At 38.6% G+C, this 19,543-nt stretch overlaps 1 protein-coding gene across 1 annotated transcript in view; it reads right to left on the reverse strand.

The window, feature by feature from the left end:
- Positions 1-18,160, reverse strand: part of mapk8ip2 (mitogen-activated protein kinase 8 interacting protein 2) — a 33,584-nt gene extending 15,424 nt beyond the window's left edge. The window contains exons 1-2 of the mRNA XM_079620272.1: positions 17,769-18,160; positions 1,626-1,731 (exon numbers count right to left, since the gene is read on the reverse strand). Coding sequence (XP_079476398.1) covers positions 1,626-1,731; positions 17,769-17,833 — 171 coding nt within the window. The 5' untranslated portion in view covers positions 17,834-18,160. The remainder of the gene's footprint in view (positions 1-1,625; positions 1,732-17,768) is intronic.
- Positions 18,161-19,543: the final 1,383 nt, after the last annotated feature.

Below are 19,543 nucleotides of genomic sequence, written 5' to 3' on the forward strand. Positions count from 1 at the left end.
ATATATATAACTATTCCAAAAAAGGATTGTCCGGACCTCAGCTGGGAAAGAAAGAAACCGGATCTCTTGGAACTTTAATTAAATATCCCTGGCATAGACTCTGCCGCTCACTTTTTAGATCAACCAACCAATCAATAAAAGACCAGCCCAATGACCATCCAATCATCAGCCAGTTCCAACTAATCAATCTGCCTCCATACTGAACAATCTGAGGTCACTGCATGGCATGCTATCAGCCCATAGACTGCAACTGTGTGGTTCAAATCTTTTTGACACACCAAAGGCATATGAAGTGTTATAATCGAAACTTTACATGCACGTTTGAACATTGAGAACACACAGGCGGAAGAAATTAGGACCAGGGTAAGGAAGAGGAAATGGTTTTGTTGTAACAGGAATGAGGTGCAGAAAGCTGAGAAGAGAGGTCTGCATAGCAGCAAATTTCACTGGGTCACCAGCAGCCCTTCTACTGCAGCCGTGGCACACCGCCACCGCAATAAAACATTTACAAGCCCTCAATTCAGCCAGCACACATATACACACACACATAGCATCAAATACAACTATGGGTAATTGCACATTCACCCTCCATCCATATTAACACATAGCACACAAGGAGGACTTCAAAGGACTTCTAAATTTAGTGTAGATTCAAATGTTTCCGTTCCAATTGGATGTTAACATTCAGGATTGAATTGAGAATGCTTTTTTAAATTCCTCATTTTGAATTAACGTCGCAAACAGGATACAGAATTATATTTAAATTCTAAGGGAATTCCAAAATTCATAAGAGGAATTGAAATTCAAAGAAATTAAGTTAACTGTCATTTTTAACCGAAAAAAGTAGTTTATCAAAACAGATTTTGAATGTTTTAAAAACGTTTTTTTTAACGTTAATGTTTTAAATCTTAAAAAAAAAACTTTTAAGAAGTGCTAAAGTTTGAAGGTTTATAGCCCTATAGAGATAGATAAACATAAAAACATAAACATCAGTCAAAATCAAATCAGCTTAGCACGAGGCAGCCATTAAATTCCACTTTACGTGAAAAATCAACATCGACACTCAGACTTACTGTCATGAGCATACGTGAATATTTATGCTTTCAAACCTAGATCCTTTTAAAATGCAAATGAGCTCTTTGACATGCGAGTGAAGTGATGACACTATTTCCAATGGTGTGATAAGCCACATCCATATATCTATATGTTCTAGCTGCTCTTGCCATGACCACAAAATGACCATGTTGAGCATGATCGAGCTGGATTCTAAAAGTTATTCTTAAGGTTTCCTTTCCTCATAGGGCAGGAAGCATCACACTTTACTGCAGAACACTAACTCATTGCAGAAAACACAGCATACAGTGTACAAGTAAATCAGGTAAAGTGCTAATCTAAGTCTTGCATAGTGCACAAAGGATCTCTAAAGAGCTGTGGTTTACCACACAGCTGTGGATCATTGTGTCGGGAATAGAATAGAATAGAATAGAATAGAATAGAATAGAATAGAATAGAATAGTCTCATTTAAAAGAAAATAATAGTATGTTTTCCAGAAATAAAATAGAACAGATTATCTCCTAAAAGTAAATCAAATCAAATCAGATAAAGCATTGTGAATGGTTCATACCTTCTCATATGGATCAGAGTCGTAGTTGAGGCCTATGCCACAATCATCTGTGATTTCAGACAAATCTTCATCATCGAACTCCTCCAGACTGATGTCATGAGCCGGCCTGCAGACAGAAACACAAAATAATGAATATGCCAGTTCTCTCACTATTCGAAAGGTGAGTTAATTTATCATTTACTATTTATAATTAAAATAAATACTTAAATCATGCATTTCTTCAAATCCACAGGTTCGTGTGAGGGTTAGGTTTAGGCATAGGAATTTAGAAATGATCACCTCTGTATAAAAAACCCATCTACAGTATGAGATGTGGTGGCTAAAGGGAGACCAATGTGTGTGTGTGTGTGTGTGTGGGGGGGGGGGGGGTAACTGATTACAAGTAACTTGAGTTACGTAATGAGATTACTTTTTCAAGTACCTAGTAAAGTAACGCATTACTTTTAAAATTTACAATAAAATATCTGAATTACTTTTTCAAATAAGTAACGTAAGTTACTTTGTTTTCTTTACTTTACTAAATTACTTGTCTCTATGTTGAGACAAATCGAAGTGCAGAGCGTTGTGTGTAAACATGGTGGTTATTGTAGTTCTTGACTAAATGTGAGCGTGCATTTACTCATCTCACTTGCACACAATTTTTTTTAAAATATTCCTCAAAATTAATACAATCAGTGAAATGTAGAATCAGAATTCTATGCAAACCTCCAATAACTAAATATATTAAATAAAATATATTTTTTTATGCATTTAATCTCCTGACCTTTGATGATTCAGTTAAACTATAAGCAAAAATTATTATATTTCTCCTGCATCTTATTCTTCGGCTATCCAGAATAACAGCAGAGCTGACATATTTGCTTGAGCTGCGCCCTCTACTGTACATGCGTGATTTTGCATTTCCTTCAGCCTAAGGCATATTATTTCACTTTTGGGTCAAAGGGTCTTTATACAGTATTTGCCCCAAAATATAACTTAAAAAAAAAAAAACAAGCCCAGGTGTGTGTGTGTGTGTGTGTGTGTGTGTGTGTGTGTGTGTGTGTGTGTGTGTGTGTGTGTGTGTGTGTGTGTGTGTGTGTGTGTGTGTGTGTGTGTGTGTGTGTGATCTGAAATATGAGCTGATACGACTACCTAAGCCTCTTAGGTCACTAGCCTAAGAAATCCACAAGGTCACTCAGACTAGCACACTCTACGGTATATGCACACACACTCACACGTTCACATACTGTAAACACATACCGGTACACATAAGCATAACACCAGCTAGGACATGGCCATCACACCTTATTTTCTTTCCTCCACCATCCTCGTTCATTATTTATAAGTGGGTCAGCATTGGTTAGCATGCTGCTAAATAAGGCCAGCCTCTGTTTTGCCTCTGCATTGGCTCAGCAAAATGCTATAACCCGGATTCTGGTGTATGCTAGCCGCTAACGCAGGGAAGATTTCATCTTAGCTGAGCTCCACTCGGTTGACAGCAGTGCTGCAATGCAGCTTTTCACAGTCAGAGCGTCACAATCACACAGATCTGTAATGTATGGAGGATCCAAGACAGAACAAGAAAAAAAGGAGGAGGAGAGAGGCTTGTTTACTGGGTGCACTTTTCTGAATCTGGATTCAGAAGCAATGTTTAAATTTAATCATGCCTAATCATTTGTTTTTTTACAAATTACTCCACTAATATTGCTACAAAATAAATAATATTGTTGAAAACTCACAGGCCTTGTGAATTTTAGTGACAGACATGGTTAGAAATGTTTTCATATTTGAATAGATTAATACATTTTGATAATGTAATTTTATAAAGACATTGTAAATGTTTAAATAGATTAAAATAATGCAAATGTAGTAGCCTAAATTGTCATTTAAAAGAGAAGCAGTTCTCTCAAGATTTTCGTTTTTGTGTGTAAGGCTATGCCATTCTGTAAAGCAATATAATCTATTCACATCATAAACAGCTTTATGTGGGCAAACATGAGTTATAATGTGATGAAATACTTCCTGAACGTAGCATTTGCTCAATTGGTTTGTTTTGGTCTTTTAATGTAGTATTCTGTGAGCATTTCTCTGCTGGCACTCATCCTTTTACTCACAAGGCTTATTGAATCACATTTTGTCAATAATGAGTCATTTTGTTCTAGGTTTCTATGAATGTTCATGTTATTCCTAGCTTTTGTGTCAAAGGTCAAAACTGCTGAACTCATGACAAACTATGCTGACAAAATGTTACCAGCCATCTTCTAAAAACCATACATAAATTCATTAATAAAGTATACCTCCAAAAAGAATGCTAATGCTAACCATCTGGATTAACCTGTATTTAACATATGAAGTCTTGTCAAACTCTTAATGCCAGAAGTCCTGCTATTATGGCGTCCAGTCCTCTCTTTTTTTTTACTTTTTGGTTATGTTGTAAAAAAGCAAGCAAAATGGTAACAAAAAAAATGTTGTGCTGTGATGTAGGCTATGTGAGTTGCTGTCTAAACCTGCTGAGCTGTGATCATTCAGGCAGTGAAGTGGCTTTTGTAGAAGTGGACACCACCAAGTATTTGGGTCAAATGTATTGGGCTCCAGTCCGCTCTCACTCGCCAAGTGAGTTGTACAGGTACTTGTTTAGTCACATTTCTGTGGGCTTTTTCTGCTCTTCTGACTATATGATACACATGAATGATCTCAATTGACTAAATCTGATTTCATTTTAATCAACTATACAGGTGCACGGCCTATTTCGCTACTGTTGGCAGAGTTTAAGGCTGGAAGATATTAGCAAACAGTGCTTAAATTATTTATTCTGAGGTATATTAAAATGTTATTCTCTGTATGTCTAATTTAGAGATACAACATTTTGTCATCAGCACTGTACAATTTTTTTTTTTCAATTTCAAATACAACATTCAATTATGTCAATCCAGTCAGCAAGATAGACACAGCCCCAAAAGCTAACAAATGCACATATTTACTTTTGTGCATGGTTTGTCATGAACTAAAACAAAAAATCTTTTTTTTTTTAAACCACTGTGGAAATCTTTTTGTGACAGTATCCTCGTGTAAGCACAAGGGAAATCAAGTGTGGAATCTCATCATGTGTGCTGACCTGTGGGTCAGATTCCAGATGAGCAGACATGAGGCGGGCTGGTGTAATCAGGGATGCCAGGCTATTGTTGACACTGGCACCTGCCAGCAGTAACTGGCAACCCTGACTCTAGCACAACAGAACCAAAACGGAAAGGTAAACTACTAACTCACTACTTTCCCACCTCTCAGATAACAAAGTGTGAACAAAAGGTGAAAATTATCTGGGTGGTTTTTCCATGCTTCTAACAAGCTGCGTTTGCTTTTTCTGTGACATCTAGTACACAGCACACTGCAACCAAATTAAATATTTGATTTTTTTTTTAAATATGTGATGACAGAATAGCATTTCAAGTAGAATCCTACAGTATGGTGTACCACAAGGCTCAGTACTAGGACCGCTGCTGTTCACTCTGTATATGCTACCATTAGGAGATATCATTAGGAAACATGGAATTAGCTTTTACTGTTATGCCGATGATACTCAGCTGTATATTTCGAAACCTACCAATTCACAAAATTAACGGAATGCATAGCTGATATAAAAAATTGGATGTCTAGTCATTTCCTACTACTAAATTCTGAAAAAACAGAGATTCTAATTATTGGACAAAAAACTTCCACACGTAATAACCTGGAGTACTGTCTAACACTTGATGGCTGCTCTGTTAAGTCTTCGTCGTCGGTTAGGAACCTGGGTGTGCTCTTTGATACCAATCTTTCATTTGAAAATCATGTGTCTAGTATCTGTAAAACCGCTTTCTTCCATCTTAAAAATATATCTAAATTACGTCATATGCTCTCAATGAATAATGCAGAACAATTAGTTCATGCGTTTATGACCTCAAGGCTAGATTATTGTAATGCTCTACTGGGTGGTTGCCCTGCACGCTTAATAAACAAACTACAGCTAGTTCAAAACGCAGCAGCTCGAGTTCTTACTAGAACCAGGAAGTATGACCATATTAGCCCCGTTCTGTCAAAACTGCATTGGCTGCCTATTAAACATCGTATAAATTTTAAAATATTGTTGATCACTTACAAAGCACTAAATGGTTTAGCTCCGCAGTACTTGAGCGAGCTCTTAACGCATTATAGTCCTTCACGTCTACTGCGATCTCAAAATTCCGGCCAGTTAATAATACCTAGAATATCAAAATCGACTGCTGGCGGTAGATCCTTTTCCTATTTAGCACCAAAACTTTGGAACAGTCTTCCTACCATTGTCCGGGAAGCAGACACACTCTGTCAGTTCAAATCTAGACTAAAAACACATCTCTTCGGCCTAGCATACACATAACACATTATAGACTTATATAATTCAATGTTACTGCACCCACACACCGGACGCGAATAGCGCGTCAGGCGCGAGTGATTTCAATGTTAAGTCAATGCAAAGACGCGTTACACGCGTTTTACGCGCGTAACGCGTCTTTGCATTGACTTAACATTGAAATGACTCGCGCCTGACGCGCTATTCGCGTCCGGTGTGAACGCACCATTAGGCTGCATAGTTTAGAACAGCCGGGACCGGGAACACTTCCCGTAAATCCTGATGTACTTGGTACATCATAAGAAGGATGGCGTCTACGCTAATATTAGTCTCTCTGTCTATCCCGAGGTTTACCGCTGTCCACCGGAACCAGGCCGTATCCAGATCTGATGAAGGACCAGCGCCAGGACACGACGACGCCGCTGACCTGAAGTGTCAACTAGTCTCTCCTCCTCTCCACTCCGACTTCAACCAACCGGAACTGGACAAATACTCTGATTCATTCTGAACTTCATACACTGTTCACTCATTGGCCAGAGGAGAACTGGCCCCCGACTGAGCCTGGGTTCTCCCAAGTTTTTTTTTTCTCCATTCTGTCACCTGATGGAGTTTTGGTTCCTTGCCGCTGTTGCCTTACCTTCTGGCTTGCTTAGTAGGGGACATTTAATATTCAACAATATTATAGATCTGCCTTAAAGGTGGACGATGATGAAATTGTTTTTTGTATTATTTTCATGTTATCACTGTGAAGCTGCTTTGATACAATCTGTATTGTAAAAAGCGCTATATAAATAAAGGTGACTTGACTTGAGTATGTAAAATAAAAATCAATATGATTCAAAGTGGAATTAAAGGGTTAGATTACCCAAAAAATATTTGAATGAATTACTCATCCTCATGTTGTTTCAAACTCATAAGACCTTCGGTCTTCTTCAGAACACAAATTACGATATTTTTGATGAAATTCGAGAGCTTTCTGACCCCCCATAGAGTGCAATGTTATAACCACTTTCAAGGCCCGGAAAGTTAGTAAAGACATTGTTAAAATATGTTCAACCTTAATGCAAAGAAGTGACGAAAATACTTTTAGAGCGCAAAAACTTTATTTGACAATTTCTTCTCTTCCCTATCAGTCTCTTGACGCTGTTCACGATGTGAACATAGTGCAGCGCTTCCAGATTCTGTGTCAGACCGCCGGCTCAGTATGTGTTGTGTTGCTCACATGAACAGCATCAGAGACTGACACAGAAGAGAAGAAATTGTTAATATAGATAAATAAAGTTATTTTAGTTTTTTGGCACACAAAAAGTATTCTCTTCGCTTCATAACATTAAGGTTGAACCACTGTAGACACATGGACTATTTTAACGATGTCTTTATTAACTTTCCGGGCCTTGAAAGTGGTAATAACGTTGTAGTCTATGGGGGGTCAGAAAGCTCTCCAATTTCATCAAAAATATCGTCATTTGTGTTCTGAAGAAGGTCATGAGAATGAGTAAATAATGACAGAATTTTCTAACTATCCCTTTAACTGATTTACTGCAATTATTAGAGTGTGAAATAAGTATTAAAAAAATTGTTTTAATCTGGCTTCATTTACAACATGTCACATGGTTCAGCATAGCAATACCCGAGTTTGGAAAGGCTTTAAAAATGTTAGAGATTCTTAATGCTTCCAGAAAAGAAATAATATTTCTGTAACCTCTGTCAACCTGCCATCCTGATCAGAGCACCATTTACAGGGATTTCAGCACTGAACATATTTCTATATGAGTCTCTAATGACCTTCCCATGAGATGAAACATGGGAGTGCGGAAATAATCCCACATACACGAGAAAAAACGTCAAGGATCCAGACAGTGGATTGTGTGCTTTATGGAAGCGTTTTAATAAGCTTCTGTTCAATCACTGAAATATCAGAGGATTTAAAAGAACGTCACTCCTCTGAGCAAGTCAACCAAACCGTGTGTGTATGTGTGTGTGTTTAGGGTTTAATGCAGGGGACACACTTAACGACTATCTGAAACATTCTAAGACTGAACTGAACACACTTACAGACCGTTTCCAATGACTGCAGCAGATTTTAAACACCGACTGAACACGACTGTCTCTGATAGGTGCGTTTGGGCATGATCAGTCGTAAGTATCAAATTACATTCATAATCGGCCTTACATTTGTTAAGTGTGGCCCTGGCTTAATGCCACTTTAATCTGGTTGGCTAAAACCAAATCGTACCTTACACATTTAAATTTTGATGTCTCCAAAATACAAAAAAGGGAGATCTACATCTCCATTTCTGCAGGTCTCTGTCTCTATTCACAGTGCATGCTCAGATCTAAACTGTGGCTTCACTGCAGACAGTACAGGAGCTCCTGGGAGAAGCTGTGCTCCAGATTCAGAACCACTCTGTGATATTAGTTACAGACTCACAGTGATTCATGAATTATGAATGAGTAGAAAATAAATCAGATCTAGCAACAGGGATAGTAATGGGATGCATCTACAAACACATTTAGCTTTGGAAATGAACCTACAGTATCTTAGGTTAATGATGTTCTTTTAAAGTCAGTTTAACCTCATTACAAGTTTACAAAAATTGTATTAAGTAATATTTTTTTTTAACTCAAATAAGTTTAAAATAAAAAAATTTTATTAGTGCTGTAAAACCGATGAATTGCAATTAATCGTATCTAACATAAAATATTATATATGTGTGTGTAGCTAAAGCAATAGGCCCGTTTTACAGAGAATTTATAACAGCTAAAGGGCGTTGATAGGCATGACGCGGAGCGGGGCGGGCCTATTGCTTATATAAAACGGTTACTCCATAAAAATATTAATTTTAATATAAATTGTATTATTTCAATAAACACCAGCAACAAAAAATATAATGTTATAACCACTGATCTATATATGAAATTATATAGATCAGTGGTTATAACACATTTATTCCTCCGCCAAGCAACACATGCAGCAACAAAGAATCACATGTAATGCAGTCACAGGTGTATGTTTGTCGAATAATTTACAACGGCTTTGAACGCGGCTTAACCAATCAGAATCAACGACCTGAACTATCTGTTTTATATATATATATATATATATATATATATATATATATATATATATATATATATATATATATATTAGGGCCGGGACTCGATTAAAAAAATTAATCTAATTAATTAGAGGCTTCGTAATTAATTAATCGAAATTAATCGCATTTTAATCGCATATAAATATTTGACCTGAGAACAGTGAGAAGTAATTTTTTCACATGGATTTTTAGTATACCATTGAATAATGACTGAATACATAAGCTTAAGCAACAAAATATTGTTTATTTTTGTTCAACCAAGTCCAGCAGACCAGTGCTATTTTTGCCATTAAGTGTAGCAATAGCCGTTCCGAATTCCTTGTTGCACAGCTCACAACCATGCTCTCATCGACGCTTCCATCCGTTCGTTTTTTATAACAAAATGTCCCATCCACGGGGCCAACCAAAGCGGTCTCGTCAGCTTCTTTGTTCATGTTCACTGTGGTTTGTTGTTGTCTGAAGTTATCGCTTAGTTAGAACGGTCTATGGAAGTTATGAGCGCTAGTTGGTGCTCCAGTGTAATCGGTCCGCCTAACCTCATCCAGTGAGAAACGTTCCGCGGTGCAAAAATAAGTGCGATTAAAATGCGTTAAAAAAATTTTACGCGTTATTTTTTGTGTAATTAATTAATCTTAATTAACGCGTTAAAGTCCCGGCCCTAGTATATATATATATATATATATATATATAAACACTCACTAACAGCATAGCAAAGCCATAGCAATCACACAGAACACCCTAATAACTTAAAAGGGTGGTAAAATTTATTTTACACAAGATGTAAAATAAAAAATACCTCACAGATATTTTTATGTAGCATGTTAAAGTTGTCCCTTTTTGAGGGTTAGCCTCAAACGCACCGTTTTGTCTGGCCCTTTAAATGCAAATGAGCTGCTGCAGAGGGCGGGGTTTCAAGAGCTTAAGTGTGTAGCAGCTGCGATTACCTCATGCAGACACACTAAAATCACAGAAACTGTTCTGCCTTTAATGTTAAAACGGAGTCAGACAATGATGGAGACTCAAGAAGAAGTGACAACATGTAGAATGCAACAAGACGTCTCTGAATGGTTAGTTGGTTGCATGTGAAAAGACTATGCTACAGCTTAAGCAGACTCACAAATGTGCTCGACTACAACAACTTTTCCTCTTCTCAACATGGACTGCGTGTTCCCGGGGGCGGGGTTTATGTAAATTTTAGGGTTGGTGATGTCACTAACCCGTGAGGAATGACGTGTACTCCATACCAGCAGTTTGTTGTAGTCCTTAAAATTTCTTTAAAAACTTTAAAAATCTCCCTTTGCTTTGAACTTTGAGCATTGTAACTTTGCAGATGTTGTTTATGCTCAAACAGCAACATTACACACTAACTAAAAGTTAGAAAAGTGAAATCATACTCAACCAGCCCATCATGGTGTACATGATTACATCATGTACATCATGAATCCATTATCCTGAATCACTAGGTACACCATGAGTGTTTATATTCAGACTATTTTAGACCGGTCGAGTCGCCACCGCTGCGGAGTAGCCCAGAACCTGCATGACTCGTCATAGACATACACAGAGAGAAGTAGCTCCGGCTACAATGTTCTTCCGCAAGACGCATGCAGTCTTGTGTATTAACCGCTAGAGTGCCAAAAGTTACATACTGCAGCTTTAAATGCAATGCATAAAAACACCCTAGAAACACTCATAATACTTTAACAATGGCATAAGACACTAAAAACAGCTCAGAGCACATTAGCAACAACATAGCAACGCCCTGGCAACCACCCACAACAAGTCAGCATTGTGGAGGCAAGTTTGTATGTTGCATGTGCAAGCATGACTCACATCTAGTAATCTTTGCAACGCATGTGTTCTGTGTTGATAAGGATTTTTTAAATTGTTAAATCAATTAAGAAGGTGCGAATATATAAGGTCAATTGTTATTAACTGTTTTTTTTTCTTTCAAATGTTCCATCTCCAGGGCCGCAGATGGGATGTTCTAATTAATCAAAGAAGAAACACCTGTTTTCCCAATGAACTACAGTGACCTCTCCACAGACCACCTTATCATTCTAAATGAGATTATTTGTGAAGATTCTTCATTGACATCCATTTAAAAGCGCACGATTGCTCCCCATGATCGGCTGTCTTCCAAAGCCAAAATCTTGCTCTAGTCTTCCAGACAACCAACAGTTGGCCCTTCCAAACCCATTTATCCTAATTACGAAAGATGGGGAATGTTTCGTGCCCTGGGGATGCACATAAGCTGCCAATCATTGGCTGTTGCCATAGTAGCTGTGCTTTGCAAGGGGTGATGTCACACCATTAACAGAACCCCCACTGAGGCACAAGGCAGGTTAAGTAGGGTGAGGTCATCTCTGCAGCTGTCACCATGACAACACATCCCATCAGAGATGGACTTTAATGTGCTGAATCATGCATCTAGTCACTAGCTGATTTGTTTTCAAACAATGGTAAACCTCTGGATTGTTGCATGCACTGAAAATGCAATACAATTCAAATCGAATAAAGAGAAAGTCTGATTAATGTGGAAAGCTTCTCATGTGAACAAAATAATAATAATAATCAGAAACAGTGATTCTCAAATTCATTTTTACTACAGGTTTTAATATTGACTTCCCTTCAAACCGTTATTTTCTCACCACTAAGATAAAGAGAATGAACTGAGAAAGGAGGGACACTAATGAAGCAGAACCTCAGGAAACCCAGCACTTGACTGTATGTGTCTGCATTAATTATGAGGAAAGGAGTAGAAGAGGAAAAGAGAGGGAGAGAGAAATGTGCAAGATGAAAAGGTTAGATGGGTCATGAGAGATTTTGTAAAAGACTGGATACAATTGTTGGGAAAAGGACAAAGGATAAAACCGTTAAGACACATGTCTATGTTTGGGTGTATTTACATTTAGAACATGGATCTATTAATACCTGATTCTAAATGCATTTTTCTATCAAATATTGTAATATACATAAACATAAGCTTAACGTCAGTGTATCTGGCCAGTACAACACAGCAGAGTGTCAATTAAATACACCATTCAAAGATTTGTTACGCTGCACAGTTCACAAACTATTTCTATGGGCATCATGTGACAACAGACCAGAAACCAACACACTTCTCTTCTCCTCCTGTAATGAAATTACGTCTCGTGAAATTACGTCTCCTTTCACCACAATTAATATTCTGATTAGACATGCTGATTACACCACAGGTAGGTCACATTATATTCAATATATATATATATATATGATGTGAGAAAATCACGTGACCATACCTCTTATTAGCATTCTAATCCTATTTTCTATTCATCAAAAAATCGTTAAAAAAAAGATCAGTTTCCACTAAATATTAAAAAGCATCACTGTTTCCAACATTGATAATAATAAGAAATGTTTTTTGAGCAGCAAATCAACATATTGATTTTTTGAAGGATCATGTGACACTGAAGACTGGAGTGATGATGCTGAAAATTCAGCTTTGCAATCACAAAAATAAATTAAATTGGTAAAGTATATTAAAAATAGAAAACAGTTATTTTAAATTGTAATTATATTTTCAAACTTTTCACTGTATTTTTGATTACATAAATGCAGTCTTGGTGAGGATGAGACTATTAAACTTACCGACCTCAAGCTTTGAAATAGTGTAAATGCTATTTACACAAGTACTGCACTAATAACAGTGACATTATTACTGCCTTTTGTTTTTACCTACTAGATCAGACTTCTCACAACCAACAGTTATATTCTAACTGAAACCGAGCAGATGTAGACAGCAAAACACAGAAAATTCATTTTTTTAAAGCTGGTATGACATGCACGCACACAAACATTTTCATAGTATTTCTGTATTCCAAAGGGAGCAGCTGTAGACTTACATAAACAGCTTAAGGATAGCTTGCTTTTATTGGTGTATACTTCACAGCATTAGTATATTTGTGTTATGTGTGTCTCTTTATGTCGCTATATGCTGTGTCTATCTGAAAAAGCTTAAACCTACCCCTAACCTACCCTTCACAGAAAACTTATCACATTTTAACATTTTCAAAAAACATAATTCTCTATTATTTAAACTATATATAAGCTGTTATATAAACTGTTTTCCTCATGGGGACCAAAAAAGGTCACCACAAGGACAAGGATTTCAGATATTGCCATCTTTGTGGGGACATTTTGTCCCCGTAGAGTTTACCTGAAATACACACATACACGCACGTGCACACACACAGAGACACAGACAAATAAATTAAATTAAAATAAATGGGAAATCCTCTCACCTGTGAAATAATGTTCCAAATGGTTTCATTTTTAGTCTATTCTTTAGTCTAATCCTTTTTTTGATTCTGTAAATTATGTTAAAAAGAGTTAAGGACAAGCTCAAGCTAAAAATCTGCACATGTCCACTGTTGCGTACACTGTGGTGTACGCAAGTAAATGCGTGACTGAGAACTGAGAAATCCAACTGAGATACTTTAAATAATCACGGAGAATACACACAGGAGAATACATGCACTAACACCACATAACATAAGACGAGACAAGGAACTGAACAGAACAGGGAGAATATTTAATCATAGTAAACAAGGGAACTAAATGAACAACAGGTGAATATAATCAGTAACTAAGGGAACTAACAGTGAAAACTAAACTGAAAGGGTAAACATGAAACCAAGACACATGAACAAAAACTCAATAAAAGTCATAACCCTGACATAACTCCCCCCTCCTAGAAGGCGTACAGTCAAGTAATGTCCAACTGTGGAGGGAGGGGGCCTTAGAGCAGGGTCTGGCAGAAGCCGGCAGAGAGGAACACCACGGCGGAGTCGAAGAAGGGAGGAGCCATGGTGGAGCCTTGATAGGTCTCATGGACGGGACCTGGTGATGGATTAACTGAGGCAGAGCTGGTGACCTAGGAGACCCCCGCAAAGCCATGAAAACGATGGCCCATGACGACATAGTAGGCCTGGAAGTCCGAGGTGACGCTGCCGGCTTAAGGGACAGAGGCAAAGACGGGGGCCTGGCAGAGTGGGCCGAGATTGGAGGGAGCGAGGACCAAGGCAGAGTCAGAGGGAAATAGGAACCCGGTGGAGCTGAAGGGTGGAAGGGCTGAGCCACAGCCGGAGGCACAGAACTCTGCTGTGGAACTAGGATGACGAGTGACCAAGGTGGAGTCAGAAGAGGGAGCACGGTGGAGCCCGAGCGATGTCCACGGCGGAACTGAGGTATGACCCAAGGTGGAGCCGATGGGCCTGCGTTGAAGCCAGGGGATCCGACACGCAGAGCTTGGCTGGTGGAGAGGAGACCCAAGGCGGAGCTGGAGAGTTGGCGAGAGACTGTGGTGGGGGTGGAGCCACCAGCGAATCAGGTAAGTCATGGGGTCTGAATGGAGGCATTGCAGGAGACAACGGGGTGGGCAGGTAACAGGGTGGGACTGGGTCGCCTAATATATTCTTTGGAGTAGATACTGGGGCTGGTATAAGGGTGGGAGCTGGCTTTGCTGGGAAGTTAATGAGTGAAATCTCCTCAAATGACTCAGGAGAGGACTGCCTCCATGACTCTGTGGTTGACCTAAGGGTAGGGTCCTGCCTCGGGACGGAGGGTACTTCCAGCTCTAGCTCAGGGACAAACGCAATAGCTGGCTCTGGCTCCGTGGGAGGTGGGTTCTGGCATTGGTGTCAGGGCTGCATCGGAAGATCTTTCATGGCCTCCGGGACAACGGTCCCTGTCTACGTGCAGGGGAGTCGGAGTTGATGGTGGCGTCATTCTCGAAAACTCCTACGTTGAGGGAGGATCTGCACAGCCACAAAGTGTATTCAACAAACTCGGCGAAAAGACTGTGATCCTCCCCCAACAGCAGCATCTGGCCGAGGATATCGTCCATCCCCCTCCAGAAGAGATGTTGAGAGTTTGATCATCCCAACGCGCCTCATTGTAGAGAAAGCCCTCCACATATTACTCCAGCGTCTGGCCGTTCTGAAGGTAACAGTGACAGTTCATTTCTTTTTGGGTCAGTTCTTGTCACGTACACTCGTACACTGTAGTATTAAGTGAACACATGATGCAGAAAATCAAATGGAGATACTTTAATAATCACGAGAATACAAACAGGAGAATACTGGCACTAACACCACATAACATAAGACAAGAACAGACAAGGAACTGAACAGAACAGGGAGTAGCCTATTTACACATAGTTAACAAAGGAACTAAATGAACAACAGGTGAATACAATCAGTAACTAAGGGAACCAACTATAGCACAATAAAGACTGAAAGGGTAGACATGAAAACAAGGTACATGAGCAAAAACACAACAAAGGATATAACCCTGACATCTACTTTCTACAGTATATTTTGTCATTTAAATACTTTTCACACAATTTTTTTGTACGCATCTATAGTACTACTTAAAATGATTTAGCTATACAAAGCATTTGTGACGCCAATCATGCACAACCTGACACTGAAAACTGAGAAACAGAGAAAGAAAACAGAGACAGAAAGTGTGCATGTAAACCTTTTTTTTATAATGCCAGTAAATCTACTTCAATCTTAGAAGAGAGGGACTGTGTTTTTCCTCTTCATTAAAATATCATTCTGATGCATTAGAGAACGCAAACTGCAGCCCATTATTTCTATTCTAAGAAATGACAGGTTTATGGGAGGCCCAGGAGAGGATACAAATCCATTGCAAAGTAAACGATGAGAGAAAAAGGGTAAAAGTAGACTGGGAAAAGAACAGCTGGAAAATAAGCATAGAGGTACATCAGTTTGAACTGACAACAAAACCATCATGCTCAAAACCTCACTTTCCTGTCCTCAAGAGGCGCATTAGCGACATACGCTAGAGGCTGAGATCTTTAGCGTCCTTATTAGTGTGCCTGCCTCCCGTGCCAGAAACATCTGTTTCGGAGCAGTGCGATTAGAACTGGAGGGGTTACATTGGTGCCGTGACCCGGATGGGAGGTTTAGGGGGTTGAGTGTAACGGAGGCCAGTAAAGAGCTGTGCAGGTAAATCTCACTGCCCTGGCCTCAAGAGGCACACTTGCGGCTGACGCTATGCTCTGTGGTCTACTCTTTAGCGTCCTTGTTAGCGCACCCGTAAATGCTGATTTGAATTCCACTCGGAGCAGTGTGAGTAGAACCGGAGGGATTACATTTACAGCTCATGCAGTTGATATCACCTGCCCTTTTCCAGCACATGATTGACGCTTGACCTGAGATTATCGGACTGTCAAATGTGATGTAACCAAACAGACCCTTTTGATTTATTCTGCTGGATGCTAAAGGACAATATGATTTTTTTTTTCTGCTCACATGAACTAATGCTGTGCAGGAGGTAAATTTAGTTTAGTATGAAGGTGGAAGGATTACTCTCTCCGTCTGTCTTTGTGTGTTTGTTGTGACTAAATATTCCCTGTGAGCAAACATCACCTTTATTTCAGGAATAAAATGTGATAGGCTACATATTACATACCCTTACACTAACACACAGATGACAGAGTGACAAGAAGTAACTCAATTAAATATTTACAGTTTAATCAAAAGATAACCGCACATATATATATTTATTAATTAAAAGTAATAATCCAACAAGCCAACAAAAGTGAATTAAAATTATTTTAATAGTTTAAAATTATTATATGTTTTAATGCATCAACGCTGAAAGCAATTTGCGTATTAAACATATTTGATAAAATAACCTAAAATGCACATGCAGTAACATCTAAATTAACTTATTTTGTTCAAGTGAAACATATTATTTAATATAACTGAATTGACCTGACTATTGTGTTACACCAATGAAAGTCATTTTAAATGTCAGGTCAGGTTGAAATGGCTCCTCCTTAGAAGCAACTGCAATTTTTACATTGAAAAAGAACTGAGATATTGTTTTCAGAATGTGACGTGGGTCCATTCATCTCTTTAAATGACTAATACTTGGTACATTGTACTAGGTACATTCACGGCAAGAATTATCTACTAGCCAAGTTAATGCAATATGCACTGCACATCAAACTTTTAATGAACATCTACCCTCTTACCCAATAAAAAAGTGTATTTAAAAACAACTATTGCATAAAGTGACAGAAGAATGAAGTAACAACTTACATTACACATAAATGCCCATATTAGATGTTACAATAATTATTAAAGCATAATACCAATAACAATGTGCAATTACAAGCAGCTCCACAACACAATTATGTACTATTCATTAGTATTACTCACCACTATATAATTACACAATTGTGGGAACACTGTAATGTGTCATCAAACATTAAAATGCAGTTATGAGCATCACAACAGGGCGTGGGCCTTTCCAGTGTGCCAACTATCTCAGAGAGGATGCGTCAGGCAATGACATGCCAGGGGGGAGAAAAAAAATCAATTGTCTGTCCTTTGCTCAATATCATGCACATAAGTGCATTATTTTACATACACGCATATGTGCAAAAAATAAATATATTTAAAAAACAACAACAACAAGGGCGTTAGTGTTAATCCTCATTAACAACACAAGGATGCTGAGCATCACTGCTTGCGGATGCTGATGCTGAATTCTGGATGTGTTTGAGGACATTACAGATACATAAACAGCGCATATGGTCACATATGACCAGCTTATATAAATAAAAATGCCAGAATAAGGGGAAACCCCGCGCATACTTGAGAGAAATACTGCGCGTCTTACCTGCATCCCGGAGGAGAGAGGGAGTGGAAGGTGGAGAGAGAAAACATCTCTGCCCTGTCCGCCATCTTCTTAGTGACTCAAAAACAGAGACTGCAGATGCAGATGTCCGCAGCCCATCCACAGACACTGGAGAAGCGGATATTAAATATGATCTCGCTTTATTCTCTCTCCTTTTCGGCCACACTCACTGCTAACGCCCGCTGGGAATCAAACCATCAAAACGGTCCAATCGGTGATCCAAAGAAATGAGAGTCAGATATAAAGAACACACATAGGTGGCTATGTATTGATATCGATTATCTTCTGTTTCAGTCACACACCTGCTGATAAACCAGTGCGCTGTTTGGCGTGATCTGCGCGCATCTGATGATGCTGATGCTGATGAGGGAGGGAGGGAGGCAGAGGCGCGTGCATGCGATCCCATAGAAATAGAACGAGCGGATAGAATGCCAATGAACACGAAACGAGACCTATAAGTGGGTGTGGCTTAGAGTTCCAGAAACTGTCTCTGATTGGTCAGGCTAATGGTTTATTTACTTTAAGATAGACTAAATTGCAAACGTTACGTTTTATATGTTTTGAGCAACAATTAAACAAACAGTTAGTTGAAATAATTCAAAAAGCCTATATAAAATATAAAAAATAGCTAAGAATAGGCCTAGTAATTAAAAATAATAAACTTATAGTATTCATTTATTTAGGCTATTTATTATTGGCTAATACAAAAGCTTTGCGATAAATTCCTTTTTACAAAAGTAACAAAGTCAATCCTGATATCACGTGGTATCAGTTACTTTTCTTTGCGCAGGTCGAGATATATGGTCGAGAGGGACTAATCATATTCCTTTGCGATTAAGAAATTCTGATTTAATTGTAATTATTTAATAAAGTTTGCTTGGTGCACATGCATTTGCATGTCAGAAATTATTTATTAAAATGGATATATTTAAACGATTAAGCTTTTTAGAGTACAATGTCTCAAGACTAAATGTATTGAGATTGAAATGCGGCTCAGTGTAGGATTTGTTTTCTGAGCCGCCGAGCGCCATCTAGAGGATGAAGGGTTTTAACAGTTAGTAGCTAACTGCTCTATAATTGGCCTCCGTATCCCGTTCGAGAGACACGTAAGATTTTGCAGCACGATGTTTCGTGTGGGCATATAGTAGCTTGACAATGTTATTGTTTTATGGGCATATAGGCCTATTCTACTAAATCAGTATCATCCATTAAGTAGGCTAATGGATACAGCTAGGCCCCATTCAAAGTACGGTATGATAAACAGGCATTTCAGATCACCAATGTTGTAAATTTAGTTGTAAATTAAATAATATTTAATAATAACAGTCAGTTTGTACAATTGTGCAAAGACATCTCTGGGACACCTCTGACATTTTGGGCAGTAGGGGCCTAGGCAGCTAACTTAGGTTAATTATCAAGCACATCATATTTGCTCATATCGATAAACGGGTGTTTACGTAAAGCATAGATAGATCGTTCACTTGGATGATTAACCCTCGTTCTGCCGCAGAGGAGCTGTTCAGTGATTGGTGCTGAAAGTGGCCACAGTGGTTATTGCAGGGAACATCTTGTGCTGTAATGAAGACTCTTTTAGGTCGTGGGGTTTCCTAGAGCCTATAGACGAAATATTTGCTGACAACTTGATTTTAAGGTTCTCTCTCTCTCTCTCTCTCTCTCTCTCTCTCTCTCTCTCTCTCTCTCTCTCTCTCTCTCTCTCTCTCTCTCTCTCTCTCTCTCTCTCAGAATAGTCCTTAATA

The sequence above is a fragment of the Phoxinus phoxinus genome (assembly GCF_949152265.1).
Source record: "Phoxinus phoxinus genome assembly, chromosome: 8".
Classification (NCBI taxonomy): domain Eukaryota; kingdom Metazoa; phylum Chordata; class Actinopteri; order Cypriniformes; family Leuciscidae; genus Phoxinus; species Phoxinus phoxinus.